This window comes from Aquarana catesbeiana, linkage group LG07 (assembly GCF_042186555.1).
Source record: "Aquarana catesbeiana isolate 2022-GZ linkage group LG07, ASM4218655v1, whole genome shotgun sequence".
NCBI classification, from domain to species: domain Eukaryota; kingdom Metazoa; phylum Chordata; class Amphibia; order Anura; family Ranidae; genus Aquarana; species Aquarana catesbeiana.
This window is the reverse complement of record NC_133330.1, coordinates 222242710-222263922: the sequence shown is the minus strand read 5'-3', so window position 1 is coordinate 222263922 and position 21213 is coordinate 222242710. Positions and strand designations below refer to the sequence as shown.

Sequence of the window (21213 nt, the reverse complement as noted above, 5' to 3'; positions counted from 1 at the left end):
GTGTCTACTTTCCAAAATGGGGTCATTTGGGGGGGGGGTTTGAACTGTCCTAGCATTTTATGCACAACATTTAGAAGCTTATGTCACACAACACCCACTCTTCTAACCACTTGAAGACAAAGCCCTTTCTGACACTTTTTGATTACATAAAAAAATATTTTTTTTTTGCAAGAAAATTACTTTGAACCCCCACACACTATATATTTTTTTTAAAGCAAATGCCCTACAGATTAAAATGGTGGGTGTTTCATTTTTTTTTTTTCACACAGTATTTGCGCAGCGATTTTTAAAACGCATTTTTTGGGGAAAAAACACATTTTTTAAATTTTAATGCACTAAAACACACTATATTGCCCAAATGTTTGATGAAATAAAAAAGATGATCTTAGGCCGAGTACATCGATACCAAACATGACATGCTTTAAAATTGCGCACAAACGTGCCGTGGAGACAAACTAAATACATTTTTAAAAGCCTTTAAAAGCCTTTAAAGGTTACCACTTTAGATTTACAGAGGAGGTCTACTGCTAAAATTACTGCCCTCGATCTGACGTTCGCGGTGATACCTCACATGCATGGTGCAACTGCTGTTTACATTTGACGCCAGACCGACGCTTGCGTTCGCCTTAGCGCGAGAGCAGGGGGGACAGGGGTGCTTTTTTTTTTTTCTTTATTATTATTATTATTTTTTTTATCTTATTTTTAAACTGTTCCTTTCATTTTTTTTTTTTTAAATCATTTTTATTGTTATCTCAGGGAATGTAAATATCCCCAAAATGGGATTTTAAGGGCAATGCAGAAATTGGCAGTGTTGAATTATAGTTAAAAAGAAGTTTATTGATACAAAAACGAATAGGATATACATGAACATACACATTGATCTAGTTAAGAATAATTATAAAAACATCAGATATATGGAAACATATGATGCATCCTACTGCTAGTTACAAGTACCACCCCCGATAGGTGTGATGGCGTCCTGATAGCAGATTTCCAACGCGTTTCAACTTATTGTAAGGATAAAGTCTTCCTCAGGGAGGGACTGCATCACATTCTAAAATTTTAAGTAACAGCATGATTATTGGTATATACTTAAATATTTGTTTGTTACCTATATCTACAGAAATCGCATTACAACAGAAAAGTATTATATGCGACTTACATTTGCGACTACAGAAATCGCATTACAACAGAAAAGTATTATATGCGACTTACATTTGCATTTAACTGTGAAAAATCGCTTTCCCAGTGCTGGCAGGGGTCCTAACACGTGATTGTCAATGCTGCTCAAATATCCTCTACGGGATGGCCTGGTATATTGTGAAGAAACCAGTATTTGGTAGTCGTGATAATTAAACAACTGAAAAACATGAAGGTATAAGGGAAATGCTAAGAAATTGAACATCAAAAAGGTCAAAGAATGGAAATAATGGTGATTCGTAGGGGAAATAAGGTTCCCCAGGGCCATCATAGAGTAAAAGAGATCAAATACCTTAAATTGATTGTGTCAGGTGTATTGTTCCAAGTGGCAGGGAGCTCTGGTCCTGGAGTACCTCTCTGTAACAAAGCCAGTTGTGGAATGCTGCCTGTGGCCATCCCTGGCGTCCTAATATATGAGGTGTGGGCGCGGCTAAGTGATGGGCGTAGCCCTATTCTAGGTAGAGTCTCACATTCATTGGTGGTGCAGTGGAGGGAGTTTAGACAGCTTTGAAACCATCAAAGATATAAATCTGTTCGCTAGAAAACTTCTACTCAAAAGCTTATATGCGACTAAAAAAACCACGGCTACACCTGAAGTGGAACCTAATCTCAAAGCAGCAGACTTTAGAGCTCTCAGAGATCTTAATCTATTACTGCAAGAAAGTGGCCCAATAGAGGATTTTTGTGAGAGGGATCTTGACAGTGAAAGCAGTGAAGAAGAATATGAGGAATCCAGCAGAGTCCAAACCACCAAAAAATACAAAAGGAAATCACACAGATTTCCACCACTGAATCAGAATCCAGCCATAGCTCTATTTGTAGGACAGATCACTAAAGAAATCAACAAGATGGAAAAATACAACAAAAAAAGCAACCTAAATCGGGAACAACAAAAGGCATTAAACTCCCTTAAAAACAACACAGAAATTACAATCAAAGCATCGGACAAGGGAGGGAACATCGTCCTTATGGACAATGCCAAATACGAAAAAATGTGTTTTAACATATTGAATGATACCAAATGCTATAAAAAGATTTCTCCCTCCACAGTAGACAAATTCAACCAGGAATTCTTCTCCCTGGTGGATGAATCTGTCAATGAAGGGGTAATAGATAAAGACACGTGGGATTTTATACGCACTAGACATCCACGTCAACCCACTTTTTATGCACTACCCAAAGTGCATAAAAAACTAAATGACCCACCAGGGAAACCTATCATTTCCGGGAATGGTTCCATCACAGAGGGGATCAGCCAAATAATAGATCAATACCTGAGACCCCATGTAATGGAACTTCCATCGTATACAAGGGATACCATACATCTATTGCAAATCCTCGACGGAATATCCATTCCCAGTTCAGCTCTACTTGTTACAGTGGATGTGGAATCGCTGTATAATAGTATCCCACACCACTTAGGCATAGCTGCAATTGAACGTGTCCTACAACAAAGAGCAACAACAGACTGGAAATTCAATGCATTCATTCTAACTATGCTGGACTACATCCTCAGACACAACACCTTCCTTTTCAAGGGCTCCCACTACCTCCAGGTGCAGGGAGTGGCTATGGGGACGTGCTGCGCACCCTCCTATGCCAACCTGTACCTGGGGGAGTGGGAGAGGGAGTTCCTACAGGGGGAGGCAGCATCTGTGTACACTCGCCACATATGTATGTGGCAGAGGTACATAGACGATCTCTTCATCATCTGGGACGGCCCCCCTGAATTATTGAGGGACTGTCTAAAGCTGATGAACAACAATGCTTTTAACCTGTTTTTCACTATGACCTCGGATACCCATGAAGTAAATTTCCTGGACATTACCATCTTTAAAAACTCTGAGGGCGGACTATCAAGTAAACTTTACAGAAAGGAGACTGCTGGCAACACCCTGTTGCATGCAAACAGCTTTCACCCGGAACCTCTGAAAAGATCCATTCCCTATAGCCAGTTTCTCCGCCTTAAAAGAAACTGCAGTAACAACGAAGACTTTCAACACGAAGCGGACAAACTTACCATTAGGCTCATGAACAGAGGCTACTCCAAATCCTCTTTAAAAAAAGCGTTCAACCGAGTTAAGCAAACCAATAGAAGGGATTTAATCTTCTCAAAGAAACCAACCAAAGAAGACGACACTACAAGGATTATTGTGAGATTTTCTAATGAGCATTTTAAAATTAATAAAATTATCTCCAAATATTGGTCCATCCTTACAGATGATCCAATCCTGAAAGGACTAATTGGTCCTAAACCCCAAATCACCTATAGAAAACCTGGCTCAATAGGAAATGCACTCATCCAAAGTGAATACAAGGGCACGGCAAGAAAGGACCCCTGTAAAACATGGGGTACATACCCATGTGGTTCCTGTGCCCAATGTCCAGTCATCGGTAGGAGGACCACACTGGCACTGCCTAATGGGGAAAGTTTTTCCCTGCGTCATTTTGCCAATTGCAAGACGCAGGGTGTGGTATACCTCATGCAGTGCCAGTGTGGTGCCTTCTACGTGGGCAAAACAAGACAGGAATTTAGAAAACGTGTCGACAAACATATGCAAAGTATGCAAATCGGCAACTTGTATCTGCCTTTGGGAAGGCATGTTGCCAGATATCACAATTACCGATTACCCTCGGTGAACTTCACAGTCCTTGATAGGATTCATTTGCCACTCAGGGGGGGAGACTGGAACAAGGTCCTCCTCCAGCGTGAAATGCGCTGGATAAGGTACCTTAGGGCCACTACCCCCCCAGGCCTAAATGAAACCGAAAGTTTCAGACCCTTCTTGGAGGGCTTCAGCTTGGGGAAAACGGATTAACATAATTTTTATCTCACCTTCTTTGTTCTCTTGCACCTCTGCTTTTCTAGAACTGGAGTTCCATTCCAGTACCCCTTGCGGAGAAACAGAGGGCTCCCTCCACAACACCATAGGCCCATTATCTCCCCATTGATGATCATATGTCTTAAACTGCTAAGACTCTACACCCTACCCAGTCAGAAACTATATAGGAGAGTTTTTCTAACTAAACTTATTTACTGTAATTACTGTAATCTCTTTTGTGTAACTATTTTTTATACAGTATTATGTTAATTGCTGTTATTTCTGCAGATGCATTTTTTTCATGCGACTGTGCCATATGAATCCGCCTCTCAGTGCTGAAACAAAGGGCCAATGATACCGTTGCCATTCTGCCCACTATCCCTACCCGGCACGGGGGGGGCCATGACGCAACATCATGGCCCGAATACCCCGAAGGCGTCAGATCTTATTTTGATGCCCCGGGATTTCCTACTGTGCCGGTGGTTATAAGCCCTAATTTTGACGTTCTGCCATTCGCTCAATGACAGTACAATCATCATAAAGAGGTTTGGGCATATTTAAGAATAAAAATCTCCCTTCACATTCTCTTATTATATATATTTCATATTTCATCAGTACTATCCCCATTTCAATCAATTCTTTGCAATTCTTTTATACAATTTTTTCTTCCTTCCTTTTTCCATCTCTAATGAGGGAATATAGACCTGCTACTTTTTGTCTTACTTGTCACTGTATATCTTGGTGACATCTATGACATCAGCATAGAACAGTACCCCATATACCGCTGTGCATAGTCTGATACTTTTTTTTTTTTTTGGAGGAGGTCCAAGCGTCTGCTACCTAGACAACAGGGAAGCTTCTGGACGCTTCCCCTCAATACATTGTACAAAGGTGCTTCCTCTAAACAGTGACAGCAGCTAATTGAAGTCGCACCCCCTCAACTGCACCACCAATGAATGTGAGACTCTACCTAGAATAGGGCTACGCCCATCACTTAGCCACGCCCACACCCCATATATTAGGACGCCAGGGATGGCCACAGACAGCATTCCACAACTGGCTTTGTTACAGAGAGGTACTCCAGGACCAGAGCTCCCTGCCACTTAGAACAATACACCTGACATAATCAATTTAAGGTATTTGATCTCTTTTACTCTATGATGGCCCTGGGGAACCTTATTTCCCCTACGAATCACTATTATTTCCATTCTTTGACCTTTTTGATGTTCAATTTCTTAGCATTTCCCTTATACCTTCATGTTTTTCAGTTGTTTAATTATCACGACTGCCAAATACTGGTTTCTTCACAATATACCAGGCCATCCCATAGAGGATATTTGAGCAGCATTGACAATCACGTGTTAGGACCCCTGCCAGCACTGGGAAAGCGATTTTTCACAGTTAAATGCAAATGTAAGTCGCATATAATACTTTTCTGTTGTAATGCGATTTCTGTAGTCGCAAATGTAAGTCGCATATAATACTTTTCTGTTGTAATGCGATTTCTGTAGATATAGGTAACAAACAAATATTTAAGTATATACCAATAATCATGCTGTTACTTAAAATTTTAGAATGTGATGCAGTTCCTCCCTGAGGAAGACTTTATCCTTACAATAAGTTGAAACGCGTTGGAAATCTGCTATCAGGACGCCATCACACCTATCGGGGGTGGTACTTGTAACTAGCAGTAGGATGCATCATATGTTTCCATATATCTGATGTTTTTATAATTATTCTTAACTAGATCAATGTGTATGTTCATGTATATCCTATTCGTTTTTGTATCAATAAACTTCTTTTTAACTATAATTCAACACTGCCAATTTCTGCATTGCCCTTAAAATCCCATTTTGAGGTACACATCTAGTTCTAAAAATTACAAGGGATGCTGGCAATGACACGGCCAACCCTCTGAGTCATACATTTATGTAAATATCCCCTATCATAGCAATAGGTAGTGACAGGTACTCTTTTTTGAAAAAATTGGGGTCTATTAGACCCTAGATTTCTCCTCTGCCCTCAAAGCATCTGACCACACCAAGATCGGTGTGATAAAATGCTTTCCCAATTTCCCAATGGCGCTGTTTACATCCGGCGAAATCTAAGTCATAAAATGCTCGTAGCTTCCGGTTTCTTAGGCCATAGAGATGTTTGGAGCCACTCTGGTCTCTGATCAGCTCTATGGTCAGCTGGCTGAATCACCGGCTGCATTCTCAGGTTCCCTGTTGAGACAGGAGAGCCAGAGAAAAACACGGAAGACGTTGGGGGGGCATTCCCTCCCACTGCTTGTAAAAGCAGTCTAGAGACTAATTAGCCGCTAGGATTGCTTTTACATGAAAGCCGACCGCTTGCTGAAAAGAATGATACCAAAATGATACCTAAACCTGCAGGCATCATTCTGGTATAACCACTCAAAGTTGTGAATGGCGTACCTGAAGACAAAAAAATGGTTAACAATAAATCACAGTAAACGGTAAAGTATAAAAAATTGTATACCTGAAAAGCAAACATGACAAAACATAATAACAGTAAAACATTGCAGAATAGAATACAGTAAGAAAGAACAGAACAATAGAGAGAGAATAGAGAGAGAGAGAACAATAAAACGACAACTATTTTTTTTATTTTATATTTTTGTATGTGTTTTTTTTTTTTTTACACTTTTTTTTGTAACTGTAACTTTTATAACTGTAACCGGTTCCAGGTTCGGGTCTCTCAAAATGCGATGGCATCTTGGGAGACCCTGTGAAATGGCGCCTAGTCAATGCTGTACCCTACGCTAATACTCAACTAGTGTATGGTAGCGTTCAAAACATTCACCAATGCAAAGACCAGGATTGTCAGGACAGGAGGGACAATAATAGCGGGTGTCACGCCTATATCCGCGCTTGCTGCAGACACAACATCTTTTTTGGGGGGGTTCGCTGGGTAGGGGTACTCGGGAGGACATAAAGAAAATGCCTCTCATGCAGCCGACTGCATTTGGTTGGGGATGTGAATGGGGGAAGTACGGGCGCTGCAGAAGTGGTGGGTTCCTAATTAGGATTGGCGAATGCAGCAGGAAGGGCATTATGGGCACGACGGGCCTGTGTTTGTCTTTTTGGTGACAGCGGGACACTACTTGTGCTTGCCACCTCACCAGCTTGAACTGCACTTATGGGACTCGCCACGTCACCAAGTGTTACTGCAGTGCTGGTTTGACTACGACCGGGGTGTACTAGGCCGCTGGTGCTTGCCAGTTCACCAAAACGCTACAAAAAAAACTGTTAGCGATCGCAGGGATCAGGCCTGACTCTGCGAACGCTGCAGTTATGCGTTTAGTGTTTTGTAAGTGACAGTGATCGATCGATACTGCACTTGGGTGGGCTGGGCCGGGCGGAGGGGCAAAACGCAGGTGCTAGCAGGTATCTGGGCTGATCCCGCTAACACTGCGTTTTTGGGAACCCTAAACTGCTGGGGACACTAGTATAGATCTGATCAGATCAGATATTGATGCGTTCAGATACTATACCACTAAGGGAGGCGTATGCTGCGTGTGTGGGTGTTAGCGGTACTGGCGCTAATCTGACGCTGCTTGGGGCGACGCATATCACCGCCGGGCGATCAGGGGGCTAAACCTTTATTCGGTAATAAACGGCGGGTGCCCTGACACTATAAAAAATAAACGAACTAACCAGCGTCACCCGTAACAGTTATACGGTGATCAGTGGTGAAAGGGTTAACTAGGGGGCAATCAAGGGGTTAAAACATTTATTAGGTAGTATATGGGGGCCCCTGTCGCTATAAAACGCTGACGGCGAACCTAAATATTTACCTCCCTAACTAGCGTCACCAGCGACACTAATACAGCGATCAGAAAAATGATCGCTTAGCGACACTGGCGACAGGGGGTGATCAAGGGGTTAAAACTTTATTAGGGGGTGTTAGGGGGGTACCCTAGACCTAAAGGGGGCTAACACTCACTGACCTAACACTGTAATGCCCCGTACACACGGTCGGATTTTCCGATGGACATTGTCCGATTGGAGCGTGTTGTCGGAAATTCCGACCGTGTGTGGGCTCCATCGGACATTTTCCATCGGATTTTCCGACATACAAAGTTGGACAGCAGGAGATAAAATTTTCCGACAACAAAATCCGATCGTGTCAATTCCAATCGTGTGTGGCCTGTTCCGACGCACAAAGTGCCACGCATGCTCAGAAGAAATTCCGACACGGGACAGCTCGTTCTGGTAAGCTTAGCGTTCGCAATGGATACAGCACTTTCGTCACGCTGCAATGTTCAAAATGGTTTAATACAGCGCACTCTCTTCTTCTTTATAATGTGACAAGAATGAAGTAGTTTTGATGCTCATATTCACACACACTTCTCACAAACTTCTTTCGTTACTATTTATCGGGATTCCCTCAATATATTTTGATTTCTCACATCTGACAACATAATTTTTTTTTTTTTTTTTTACTTTAATGTAGAATCTTTTTTTGTGTTTCTCTTTTTTAATTTTTTTTTTTTTCGGTGATTTTGATTTGTACTCCCGAAAATGTTTGTGTGTTTTTTGTGACAAGTTCCCACAACACCATTGATATGTTGTTCTATTTAATCTGTAGGAGATTGTTTGGTGTTGTTGTCCCTTGTTAATTTAACATTGTACTTTAGAAATGTACCTAAATCGTCACAAACAAACTGTCCTTTTTGGATGAAAACACACACAGGAGAGTAGAATTTACCTAAAAAATTTTATTAAGGGGTCACAACTAAACAAAGAGGGAGGCAACGCTGGAGAAACTGCAGAGGTGGATGAAGCCTTGGACCCCCAGGGCAGACATCAATTATTTGAAAGCAAAATTGGTGGCCTGAGGAGTCCATATCTAAGGGAGGGCAGTCTGGTCCAGAAGTCCCAGAGATCCGGAAAGCAGCAGATGACATCTGTGTCCCCAGGCTGTGGTCATACGAGAGACTGCATCTTCTGTCAGACCAGACTGAACCCAGGGCAATCACTCTTTGGTCTTCCTTCCACTCTTCCTTACAGGCTTTGGCTGTGGTGGTGGAGTTGTGGCAGCAGGAGGAGGAGGAGGAGGAGGAGGATCGTCGATCTCAATGACATCCGTCTTGTGTGTCAGTTCCCCACTCTCCCCCTTACGTAGGACTTTATAAATCAGGTCCTCAGAGATCTTGCGTTGGCCCTCCTGCATGCCCAGCAATTTGGTGGCAGCCATGCAGGCAAAGGCCTCTTCAGGACTGGGGAAGGCTCTGAGGGACGCCGAAGCCTCCTGGATCAGCCTGTATGCTGAATCCTGCACAGGACTGGGAGTGGCCTTCCTGGCCCTTTTGTATGGAAGGCGGAGGGGAGGAACCTGAGACTCAGTCAGGCTGCGACTTGTCCCAGGCTTCTCTTGGCTGACACTAATCCCCGCCTCCTCCTGGCTGCCACTAATCCCCGCCTCCTCCTGGCTGACACTAATAATCCCCGCCTCCTCCTGACTGCCACATTCCACAACCTCCTCCTGGCTGAGGTCTTCCTGTGTATGAAAAAGGGACATAGTTTTAGTTTTTTTTACATCAATCACACACAATTTTCAACTCCTGACTGCTGCAAATTCAATGTTAACAAATATAACAGACTATCCTTCTGAGCCCAGCATTTTGCATTCTTGTCCCAATTTTGGGTGCCCACTACTGTCTATTGATATGTAAAACACTTTTTTTAATCAGCAATTAATGATCAATAATAACATCTAGTAAACATCATTTATTTATTGACCAGAAATCTGTAGAAGAATGCTATACCTGACTCCAGCTAGGCTCCTCCACTTCTTCCTGGCTGGAAGGCCCAGGTTGGATATCAGAAGCCTCAGCTGGGATGGAAGGAAGCGTGGAAGGAAGAGTAGAGAGGGATTCCCTGACTTCAGTGTGATCTGACAGAAATCGCAGTCTCTCATAGTACCACAGCCTGGGGACATAAACATCATCTGCTGCAGCTCCGGATCTCTGGGAATCTGTGACCTTCTTGCTCTCCCTAAGATATGTGCTCCTCAGGCCACCAATTTTAGCTTTTAAATAAGGGATGGTTGCTGTGGGGACCACCGGCTTCACCAACTCCAGCAGTTTCTCCAGCGCTGCCTGCCTCTTTTGTTTATGGTTATAGTGGGGGTGTCTCACCTGCCACAGACAGGGCAGCTCCCTGTACTTGTCAATAAACAGGGGCAGGAAATTGTGGTCGTTGAACCCATCTATTTTCTCTGCAAGACACAACACAAGACAAACCCTAATGTCAGGCCAAATTCCCCTAATCTTGTTACAATATAGGCTTCCATTTCGAAGCAGTATAGGCCCAAGTTTAGATCCTACCTTCGTTAGCACGATCGGCGTCTCCGATGCTCCTTCCTCCGCTCACAGATCGTACGTAAGACGCGCGCGTTACGATTTATACACACTGCGCATGCGTATAACTCCGCCCGCCCCTGACGTTCTTTCTATTCTATTCCCCGCCCCTTTTTGTTCGGCGCAGTGGAGGAAGAGCACATGGCGGATAGACAACAGGATCATGCTAAGTACAGCAACGAGGAGGAGGGGGAGGAAAGGCCGGAGTCTGAAACGTCCCAATCCAGAAGGAGATTAAAGGACTCAAATATGTCCTTTGGGGAGATGTTGGAGATGGTGGACATCCTGAAGAAGGCCGACTATGATGGAAAGTATGGGCCTTACCCCAACCCCAATGTCCAAAAGGCCAAGATCATGGCGAAAGTGGTCAGGAGTCTGCACCGGAAATTCAGGGTACGACGATCGAAAGATCAGCTCAGGAAGCGGTGGTCGGACCTGAAATTACGAGAACATGAGCAGTACAGAAAGATCCGGAGAGTGCTGCAAAAAAGTAAGTAGTTGTGCTGTGTTCCTATTCTTTTTGTGTTTATTACGTTCGTGCTGCTCCATGTGCTTTTAGGAACTGTTGTACAGTTTAAAATGGCAACTTTCATGTTCATGGGCACATTATTCGTTCGGATCACACATTTTTATTTCGGACTATAAAATACCATTGTTTAGGCCATATGCATTTGGCCACCATTTTGAGGCCCTATACTTGTCTTCAAAGAATTTGGTTGTGTAGATGGCTTTGTTACTAGAATGAAATGCAAACTAGATTCTGTGTGAGGAGAGGACACTGAGCAGCTGTTTTCACATCTGGACACTGGAGCACTAGTGTGGGACACAAGAACACCATTTTTATTAGGGGGGCCACACAGGTGCTCCAGTGTATACTATAGGGGGGGGCTACATCTGTGAAGCTTGTACCAAACAGGTAAAGTATTGCAGGTTGACAAAGGACACTAAAAAAGCTACATCTTGGAACTCGGCTAAAATAGACAATTGTACCCCACTTCCAAGCAATGTTTCCTATTTCTAGTTCTGCCATCAAATATCTGTATGCTAATTATACCATTTTTGTTTTACATAGGGGAGAAAAAACTTGGAGGACACCCCTCTGGAAGAAGGGGAAATCCACCCAACACAAGATGAGCAGGAGAAAGAAGACGTGGTGGAACTAGTCACCACAACAGGTGAGTGTCTGCGACCACAGGCTCAGATAAGAGATGGATGGCGGCATTTTTTTTAGACCTAATTTATTTTGGGTTTCCTCTCTTTTTAGGTGATCGTGAGGTTGTGGATGAAGATCCTTTCACATCACAAAGTGCCCAGATTGTGATCGGGGAGATCATGGGGTGTAATTTACAATAGGAAAACATCAAGCAAAACATCAATGATGTTATTCCAAAATATAAAAACATCATTGATGTTTTGGCGCGAGTTTAAAACCCCTCCAAATCACTTTCTTCTTTTGTCTGCTACAATGTGCGAAATGTTTTTGTGATTTTTCCCAAAGCCAAATTTGGAGGATGCACACAATGTGTCAAAATGTGCTATCTGCCATCACGGGAGATCAATGGACGCGTTTTGGGGGTGCAACCCCTTCCTCAATTATAAATTAGCGGTGAGGAAGGGCTTTCTCCCCCAAAACACGTCCCTTGATCCCCCGTGATGGCAGATAGCACATGTTGACATTGTGAAATTTGTGTGCATCTTCCAAATTTGGCTTTTCCAGGGGTGATTTCCCCCCATCTGAACGCAATATCAAACACAGTTCCTAAATACTCATGTCTGATATTGCCTTCAAGTTCTACCAAATGTGAACTTTGTAAGATCAAGATTTGTGTCTTTCTTGTTGGTTTTACACAGGCCTGTTTTCTATAAAATGCACATTTTGATTTTGGATAATGACACCACAAAAATTGGTATACAACAAACATGTTGGTTTGTCAGAAAAACCTTTGGTAAATGCACATGTGATTGTGCAGGTATTAAAAAGATTGTTCATCAAGAATGTGTTGATTATTGTCTCAACACTACAACACTTTTGGGGTGATGTAATTGTTGTTTTATGAGAAAATGGGGGTAATTTCCTAAGGGCAAATCCTCTTTGCACTACAAGTGCAGTTTCAGTGCAGTTGCAAGTGCACTTGTAGTGAAAAGTGTCTTTGCATTTAGTAAATAACAGCCAACAGTGCTTTGTATAAGGGCGTGACCTACACGACGCCGGAAGTGACACGTGCGCTTCATCGTGGTGGACCCGGAACTAGGAAGTGACTCCGCTCTTTGATTGCTGAGGCGGTGACCGGAGATCCTACGCTGCGGTGCACGGTGATGTCATCCTTTTTCGCTTATTGACTGCATATGTTTAGTACGTAGCTAGTGATGGGGGGGATTTTTAATGTGATGGGTCTGTTTTAATAATAAATGGAATTACGCTATGTGCGCTCTCCTTTGTTTTTATTGCTCTGGAACCCCTCTTTCTACCCATCACTTGGAGAAGTGCTTATTTATTTATCCCAGGATATCTGTTATTTGGAGGCTTGAGATATACCTATCTCTGGTGAGTTTAACCCCCTGAGGGGAGTGTGTTCACACCTGGTGGAGTGGAGTGATCGGGGGATGGTGCATGCTTTGACAACTTTGTGATCTGCCTTGAACAACCTCTGAACCACTACTGTTACTATATCACTCTTATGGACATTGCTCTGTGTGTAGTTGGCCACACAATTGTTTATTTTGCTCAACAACAGCGCTGTTTTAATATATAACTATTCCTTGAATATCATTGTATGGTGTTATACTATTGTTTGCATATGGTTTCTGGTTTTAAACAGCAGCTCATACCAACACCCTTAATGTGCATATTTAGGGGTCTTGGTTGATGTTCAATTTTTTTATGCCATTTCTTATATTTATGCTGTGAAGAATTTTTTTGTGTTCTGTAGCGCTGAGTGGTGTATTTAGGCCCTGTGATACACTTTATGTTATGAAAGTGCTTTGTATAAGGTTACACAATCACGATATTTTCTGCACTCCCACTCCACACATTTCTGTCAGGGTCAGCTAAAACAAACACAAGCAGTAAATGTCCACAAAGAAGAGCCTGGGGGGAGATGCCTGTCGAGAACTTGAGGTCCTGCAGGCTTCTCCCTGTGGCCAAATACCGCAAGGTAGCGACCAACCTCTGCTCCGGAGTGATGTCTTGCCTCATGCAGGTATCCTGCCTGCTGATATAGGGGGTCAGCGAAGCCAACAAACGGTGAAATACGGGGTCCGTCATCCGGAGAAAGTTCCTGAAATCATCAGGATTATTCTCACGGATATCACGGAGCAAAGGCATATGACAGAACTGGTCACGCTGAAGCAACCAATTCTTGGTCCATGAACTCCTCCCCACCCTGTTCATGGACTGGACTTGTGTCAAGGTCAGGACCCCAACACCAAGCCCCCGCAAAGCACGAACTCTACGAGGAGTACGCATACGAAACATGGCTAGAAAACGGTCGGCTGCTCAGAACGAAGTAACAGAACGCACTGAAGAACAGCAAGGCCTGTGAAGAGCGACCTGAAAAACAGCAACGAGCAGGCAAGATCACACAGAAAACTCTGATACGAACTGAATGCACGCACTGAAGAGCAGATACAAACCCACAAGCACAAACTGAACGGCAGAAAACGATCTGAAAGCCACGAGTCTGAAAAAGCGCGAATCGTCTCTCACCAAACTTTTACTAACACGAGATTAGCAAAAGGAGCCCAAAGGGTGCCGCGCTTGGTTCTGAACCGGCCTTTTCTAGTCTCGTCGTACGTGGTGTACGTCACCGCGTTCTTGGCGATCGGAAATTCCGACAACTTTGTGCGACCGCGTGTAGGCAAAACAAGTTTGAGCCAACATCCGTCGGAAAAAATCCTAGGATTTTGTTGTCGGAATGTCCGAACAAAGTCCGACCGTGTGTACGGGGCATAACTGTCACAAACTGACACCAATGCAGTAATCAGAAAAAAAAAAAACCTGCTTGGTGTCAGTTTGTGACAGTGTGTAATGTGTGCCTGGCATGTTCTACTGTGTGTGTGTGTGTGTGTTTGTGTAACTCACAGTACAGTCTTCTCTCCTCGGCGCCGGAACGGAAAATACCGAGCCGAGGAGAGATGACATCATTTCCTCTGCCTCTGTGTACAATACAGAGGCAGGGAAATGATCCCATTGGCTGGGAGCGATCGCGAGGGGGGGGCCACGAATGGATGGCCTCCCCCTCACCACCGATCGCCGGGGGAGATTTGCCGACTGCCGCAGGCACCGGCGGGGGGGGTCCGATCGGACCCCCCACCCGCGGGCAGGCAAGGACGTACCTGTAAGTCCTTTTGCCTGCCCGTGCCGCTCTGAGGACGTATATGTTCGTGCGGCGGTCGGCAACTGGTTAACTTTAAGCATTATTAAAATCACTGCTCCCGAAAAAACGGCCACTTTAAAAACATTTTTTCCAATTGATACATGTCTCCTGGGGGAGGACCCAGCTCCCTATACACTTTTTATGGCAAAGAACTTGCATATAAGCCTTCAGTGAGAGCTTTGGATTTTGAGCCCCATTGACTTCCACTATTCCCGCATATGTGATCTGACAGGCATTTTTGCTCACAATAGCGCTGCTTTCCATTAGGGCTCAGTTTCTGAGAGTTTAAGTCTTATTTGGCCTTATTTGGGCGCTATTTTCTGGGACTGCAGGATCATTTTTCAGCGCTGTAGTAAATGACCCCCATAGTAAGCGTTTGGAAATATATCGGTCTGATCTATGTTCCAAAGTCACCGCCAACAGGACCATTTTTTAACAACTTTTATTAGCATCCCTGATGAAGGGGAGTCCTTAGTCACCCGAAACATGTTGGCCTCATTTTATTGCTGAAACTTCAAATAAAACATCTTTAATACCTGCATTTACTGGATACCAGGCGCTCTTTTACCTTCACTTCTTTCCATGAGGGTTTAGAGGCTCTGAGAGGACCGATTAAAAGTAAAGTGGGACCGTTTGAAGCAGTCTTGAAAACAATATCTCTTGGCACCTTTGCTGGCTGTATGATGATAAAGGCTTCCTTTCTTTCATAACCCATTGGTGTATGGTCACATTAAGGAGCGCATTTTGGCTTTCTTATTTTATACAAAAAGTCAAATTGGTCCGGTGAGTGCAGAGGACACGGTGGAAAGGAACACATTTATTTATTTTATAGAAGCACATGAGTGAATAAGGATACTGCACATTCCATGAGGCGATCCGCCATGGGTCTAGCTCCACTTCCCCTGGACCACTAACGTCCCTAAATAATAAGCAGGACTTCCCTTCTGTCTTTAACATTACATCACTATTCAAATCAACAACACCCTTTAACTTGCATTGTGTGAGGAATGGGCGCATTCTATCATATGAGGGGCTACTACGTTTCAAAAAAAATGCTGTATGTGCACCTTGGTCTTATAGACAAATACACAACTTCCTTTCTTCACACCCACAAAAGCGAGATTTTCATAGACCTCTCACATCCTTTGAATCCTTATGCCAGAAAAGGGAGGCCGTAGAGAAATCCACTTCACTAATATATTTCTGGCTATAAAATTCTGACTCAGCTGACATGGACAGTTTCGGAGCCCTGTGGGAAACTGCTTTACATACTAATTTTTCTGACTCCCAGAGGGAAAACGCATGCATTCTTGCACACAAGTGCTCTATTAGCATTCGTCTACAAGAGGCTTGCTACAAACTGTTAATACAGTGGTATGCAGTGCCTTTCAAACTCCGGAGATAGTTTCCACAGACCTCGGACCAATGCTGGTGATGTCACCAAGCAGTGGGAGATATGATACATATCTGGTGGGATTTTGGTCTAATCATCCCCTTCTGGAGTAGGGTATGAGAATTGATTTTATGCATAACAGAGACACAGATTATGTTGATCCCAGTATGCTGCCTTCTACACATCTCTGACTATCCTTTGGATAGATAAAACGCACATTGACTAAATATCTCTTAAATGAGACTGTACTCTTAACAAGATTGTTCATGGAGCTTATTCATATACCAAACCTTCAATACCATATCTTTGTTTATAAATCTCTATTATGCTTACAGTTGACATTTCAATACAATGGATACATATTTGTCATTGATGATCTTTATGGCAACTTCAATGTTTATCACACAGTTTTTTTTTGTTTGTTTTTTGCATCCTTTTTCCCTTTTATGTATACTGATGCTGAACTGCGTATGTTATTTTATGTAAACAACATACCTTAATAAAAATCTTATTGTTTAAAAAAAGGATACTACACAAAAGTTTTTTTATTAGGATTTTTATGAACAATTTTTATTTGCATCTTGTTTTTGATTCCGTTTATTTCTCAAATCACCCCTGTATCCAGCATATTCATGCTATCTTTGTCTAACATTCCATTTTATTGTGGCCTGTTCTACAACAGAGTGTTAAGAAGTCGTTATTTTGCCCAAAAAGGCATACGACAGCCAACATTACTTTGCACAGAAGGCCATCCCTCCCTCCCAATAACAGAATGCCAAAAGGCCACAGAAGTCAGAGAAGAAATATAAAGAGCAGGAGTGTTAAAGGAGTATTAAAGTAAAGAAAGTCCTAGGCTTATACGTCACCTTGTACCTAGTCAAAAAAAAGGGCTACCCTCCCTTCCATAACACTGGATGAAAGGCAGGCAGCAACAAATGGAGGAGGGAAATTCTATCAGATTGTTATACACCTGTGCAGATGGCAGCTGAAGAGGTATAGAATCATAATGTGGTACATGGTTATAGGCTATATCAGAAACAGTTACAGACAAAATGTCAGGTTGGGTTTCAAACAAGCATAGTCAGATACAAGCATAAATGAATGAATGAAGAAACAGGAAAGCATAAAGCATCAAAGGGCTAGGAAATTAACCTAATGCTCAAGCAACAAGTGTTGGTCTGAGCACAGAGAAACAGTTAGCTTGATTGACAGGTGTTACATAAACCAGCAGGTAAGTCCCAGGCTGCCTATCTCTCCCAGTTCTGAATAAAAGCATACTGTATCAAGGGATGAGAGACCACATGCTAATATAATCAAAGGTAGCATATCTGCTTTAAAACAGAAGGGGAGAGGCACCTCTAGGTGTAGGAGATTAGAAACAATTTATTACAAAGTCTGACAAATGGCAACTTAAGTGGAGTCAGTGTAGAAAAAGCACATCAAAGGTCTATGTAACCCATATAGCTGTCAGCAGTGATCATCTTCCATAAACGCTGGCTGCAGCCGTGGCTATCCACTCCTCTCCCTCACATTCAGGAATTTGGCCGTGTATATGGTAGGATCCTGGAACGAGGCTTGAGGTGCTCATGGAGCACAGTGTGGGACCTAGGGCGTGAACTTGTGTGACGCGTTTCCAAGCATGCGCACTGCAGATGTAGCTGCCGTCACTTTCCTTTCTCAAGCTAACTGACTGGGATGTGACAAAAGGCTATATATACTTCGTGCCAATTGACCTCCTGGTCACCAGAACTATTGCCCCCATTGGAAGATTTACCCTCTATTACTTTTCTGCTAACATCCCAAAATTTAGGATTTTCTTTTACTTTCACTTTTAATGATACTGGTAAACAGGACAAATAGAGAGGATGAATCTCCTTAACAGGGATACAGACAACAATGAAAACTGACAGGTGTTCTAATCCCTCTCCAATCTAAAACTAAAAAAATAATGTTTTGCCTTTATTTATGATTTAAATAATCCAATCATTGAGGCAGAATCCCTTTTTTGTTGTGGAAATATATTTTATCTAGCTATACAGCTCATTTTTTAATTACCCAAAAGGGGAAGTTCTGCTTTACGTCCTGCTCCCCCCCCCCTCCCATCTTTGGCATGCCATTTTTTTGGGGGGGTACCTAGTTTTGGTACCCGCTTCCACTTCTGCTTGTATCACCAAGAACACGAAGGTTAGTAAATATCTAGCCCAGGTAAGAATGGTGCTGGATCCCTGGACAAGTGTGTCTTTTTATTAAAAGTCAGCAGCTACAGTATTTGTAGATATTGGCTTTTATTTATTTTATTCCAAAACAACCACTTTAGCCCTGAGGCCATTTCTGACCCTTCTCTATTACATGAAAAAAATCTGTATTTTTTTGCTAGAAAATTATTTAGAACCCCCGAACATTATATATTTTTTAAGAAGAAGCTCTAGAGAATAAAATGGTGGTTACTGCAGTTTTTTATATAAAAAAAACAAATTGCGCTAGAAGTGTAAAAGAGAAAGCTGCGACTAGAGTGTTATACGACACCAAACAGAAACAAAAAAGCAAAAAAGTTGCGCTAAATATTGAGGCTATTGGAGCAATGTAATATAAGCCCCTAATAGTATATGCCAATATAACACACTAAGTGTACATGGATGATATAAATAAAGTAGAATCAACTAAGTATAAAGCAGAGTGAATATAATGTCAATTGAGAATAAAGCAGTGTGAACAAAACATCAAGCATACATGAATACAAAAAATGTCATAACATAAATAAACAAATGATGAAAAAATTTGTGCAGTGACAAACTAAAAATATAAATTACTCCATAGTGAGAAGGAAATCAGTCCATATTCAAATGAAAAAAAAAAAGAGAATAAAAGTGAAAGTCCATAAAAACTAGTGGTGATCCAGAAAAATTAAAATGAATGAAGTGCCTTGAAGTCCACACTAAAGTGACAGGTGAACAATTCCTCCACCACAAAAGGACTGCCGCTTACCAGAAATCAATGGTTCCTTATTACATGGGACCGTCCCGAGCAGATGGCTGCAACCCCAGCCTGGGATCTCACTGGCAAGCACCGTATTCCTCAGCACCAAAGTAGACAATCCGTGAACAGATCGATATGGTAGACATAGTATTCATCATGAAAAAATAAAAAGCCTCACATAGCGTAAAACCTTACATTTATTGTAGTATAAAAAAAGGCCAATTGAACACTTACAAATAGGCGAGCATTAATAAGCGAAATAGGATTATAAGCCAACCGGCTCCTACACAGCCCGTACCTCTCGGGACTGAACGTACAGCGGTGACGTCAGAACGTAGCTCCTCCTCCCTACGTCATTTCGTCACTAGCGGACGTGGTCACGGGATACGAGTGGCGTTCTGATGCACCGCTTAAGTAACAAAACATCTTAACCAAGCCTCGGTATGGATCCCGAGGGGAAGACCACGGGACGCCATCCCACTCAAGGGAAGGAACTATAGGCAAAAGATGTCTGGAAACTTGTATGTTAAAAACCAGAGTAGAACAACAAAGGTGCTCACAACCTCTGGTGTATGGACATACAAATAAACACCTATGAATACAAAAGCATATACAGGTATTATAGATAGACAAAATTAGTTAAAAAATATAAAGTTAAAAATTATGAAAAAAAACAACCCAATTGACAGGCACAAAAGATAGCCATATGGTATAGTTTCTCCAAAAAATGTGAAGATAAACTAACTCAAAAAAACTTAGAAAAAAAAAAAAAGGGAAATAAATCAACATCCACCCTTGATAGGGGCGCCCCACAGTTCTCCATAAACCAAACCATACAAAAACCACAAAAGGCAGTATAGGGAAAAGGGTTTACATCAGGGGTGCCATATCGGAAGTACCATACAGTAAATATGTAAAAATGACATTTAGAAGTACGGATACAACTTCACATTAATTCTAAAAAATTCCACAAAAATCCCCTTATATGTATATTGTAATAAAAACAAGACACATATAAAGGTAAACATAAATTAATTAGTACAGGATATGCAGATAAATCCAGATTGTGACCGATACAGGAAGTGGTTGAAAACCAGGGAGAATGGTTTTAAAATTAAAGCCCTAAGAATTGTCAACGAAAGAATTGACATCGACCTCAATATTGAGGCCAAAGGGGGTATAGCTCTTAATCTTATGAACCCAAGACATCTCTAACCTTGAGATGCTTCTAACTAAACTGCTACCCCTCCAGTGGGGTCTAAATTTATCAATACCCAAAAAAATGGTGTTAGATGGATCTCTATTATGTGTCGTAAGATAATGTTTAGATACAGAGTGCTTAGTAAACCCCCTTGGTATGTTGTTAATATGTTCGTTTAATCACACTAGTAAAGGTCGCTTAGTCTTGCCCACGTACTTTAGGCCACATGGACACTGCAGCATGTATACGACTCCCAATGTGGAGCAGGTAATGAAAGGCTCTATGACAAAGGATTTGGAGGTACAAGTTGAGCAAAGCTGACAGTCCTCCTGGTCCTACAACTGTTAAGTGAGCAAACCTGGCACCTCCTACACTGATAATATCTGCTTAATTCAGAGAAGAAACCGGGTCTGATGATAGGGGGATTCAGGATATTCGGTGCCAGTTTATCCTTAAGGGACAGTGCACCCCTAAACACTACCTGAGGTTTATCTGGTAGAATAGGTGCTAACACTCTGTCGTTCTTCAGGATGTGCCAATGCTTGTTGATTATATGGTTAACCCTATAATGTTGACAGGAGAAATTGGTAATAAAAGGACAGCGATAAGAAGCATCAGCTGGACCAGCAGCCTTCTCAACAAGTAGATCCTTGCGATCTACGTTATTAACCTAATCCAAGGTACTAACCAAGAAATCCGGAGAATATCCCTTAGCTTCAAACCTCTGTGTCAAAATATGTGCCTGAGCCTGGAAAGTATTAACATTGGTGCAGTTCCGCTTCAATCTAAGAAACTGGCTCTTAGGTACAGACCTGAGCCACGTGGAGTGATGGCAACTATCGCTGGGGATAAATGAGTTT

General features: G+C 42.3%; 1 protein-coding gene across 1 annotated transcript; it reads left to right on the top strand.

Annotated features, from left to right (window-relative positions):
* Nucleotides 1-2569: 2569 nt before the first annotated feature.
* LOC141102531 (uncharacterized) lies at nucleotides 2570-4832 on the top strand. Its single transcript, XM_073591460.1, has 2 exons — nucleotides 2570-3582; nucleotides 3690-4832. Exons 1-2 carry the CDS (start codon nucleotides 2697-2699, stop codon nucleotides 3734-3736), a joined length of 933 nt encoding a protein of 310 aa, XP_073447561.1. The 5' UTR covers nucleotides 2570-2696; the 3' UTR covers nucleotides 3737-4832.
* The last annotated feature ends 16381 nt before the right edge of the window (nucleotides 4833-21213 follow it).

Excerpts from the sequence above, each read along its gene's own strand:
- LOC141102531 (XM_073591460.1), top strand. The coding sequence starts at position 2,697 with ATGCTGGACTACATCCTCAGACACAACACCTTCCTTTTCAAGGGCTCC. Across the intron at positions 3,583-3,689 it reads ATGTGGTTCCTGTGCCCAAT|TGCCAGTGTGGTGCCTTCTA; the intron begins GTCCAGTCATCG and ends TACCTCATGCAG.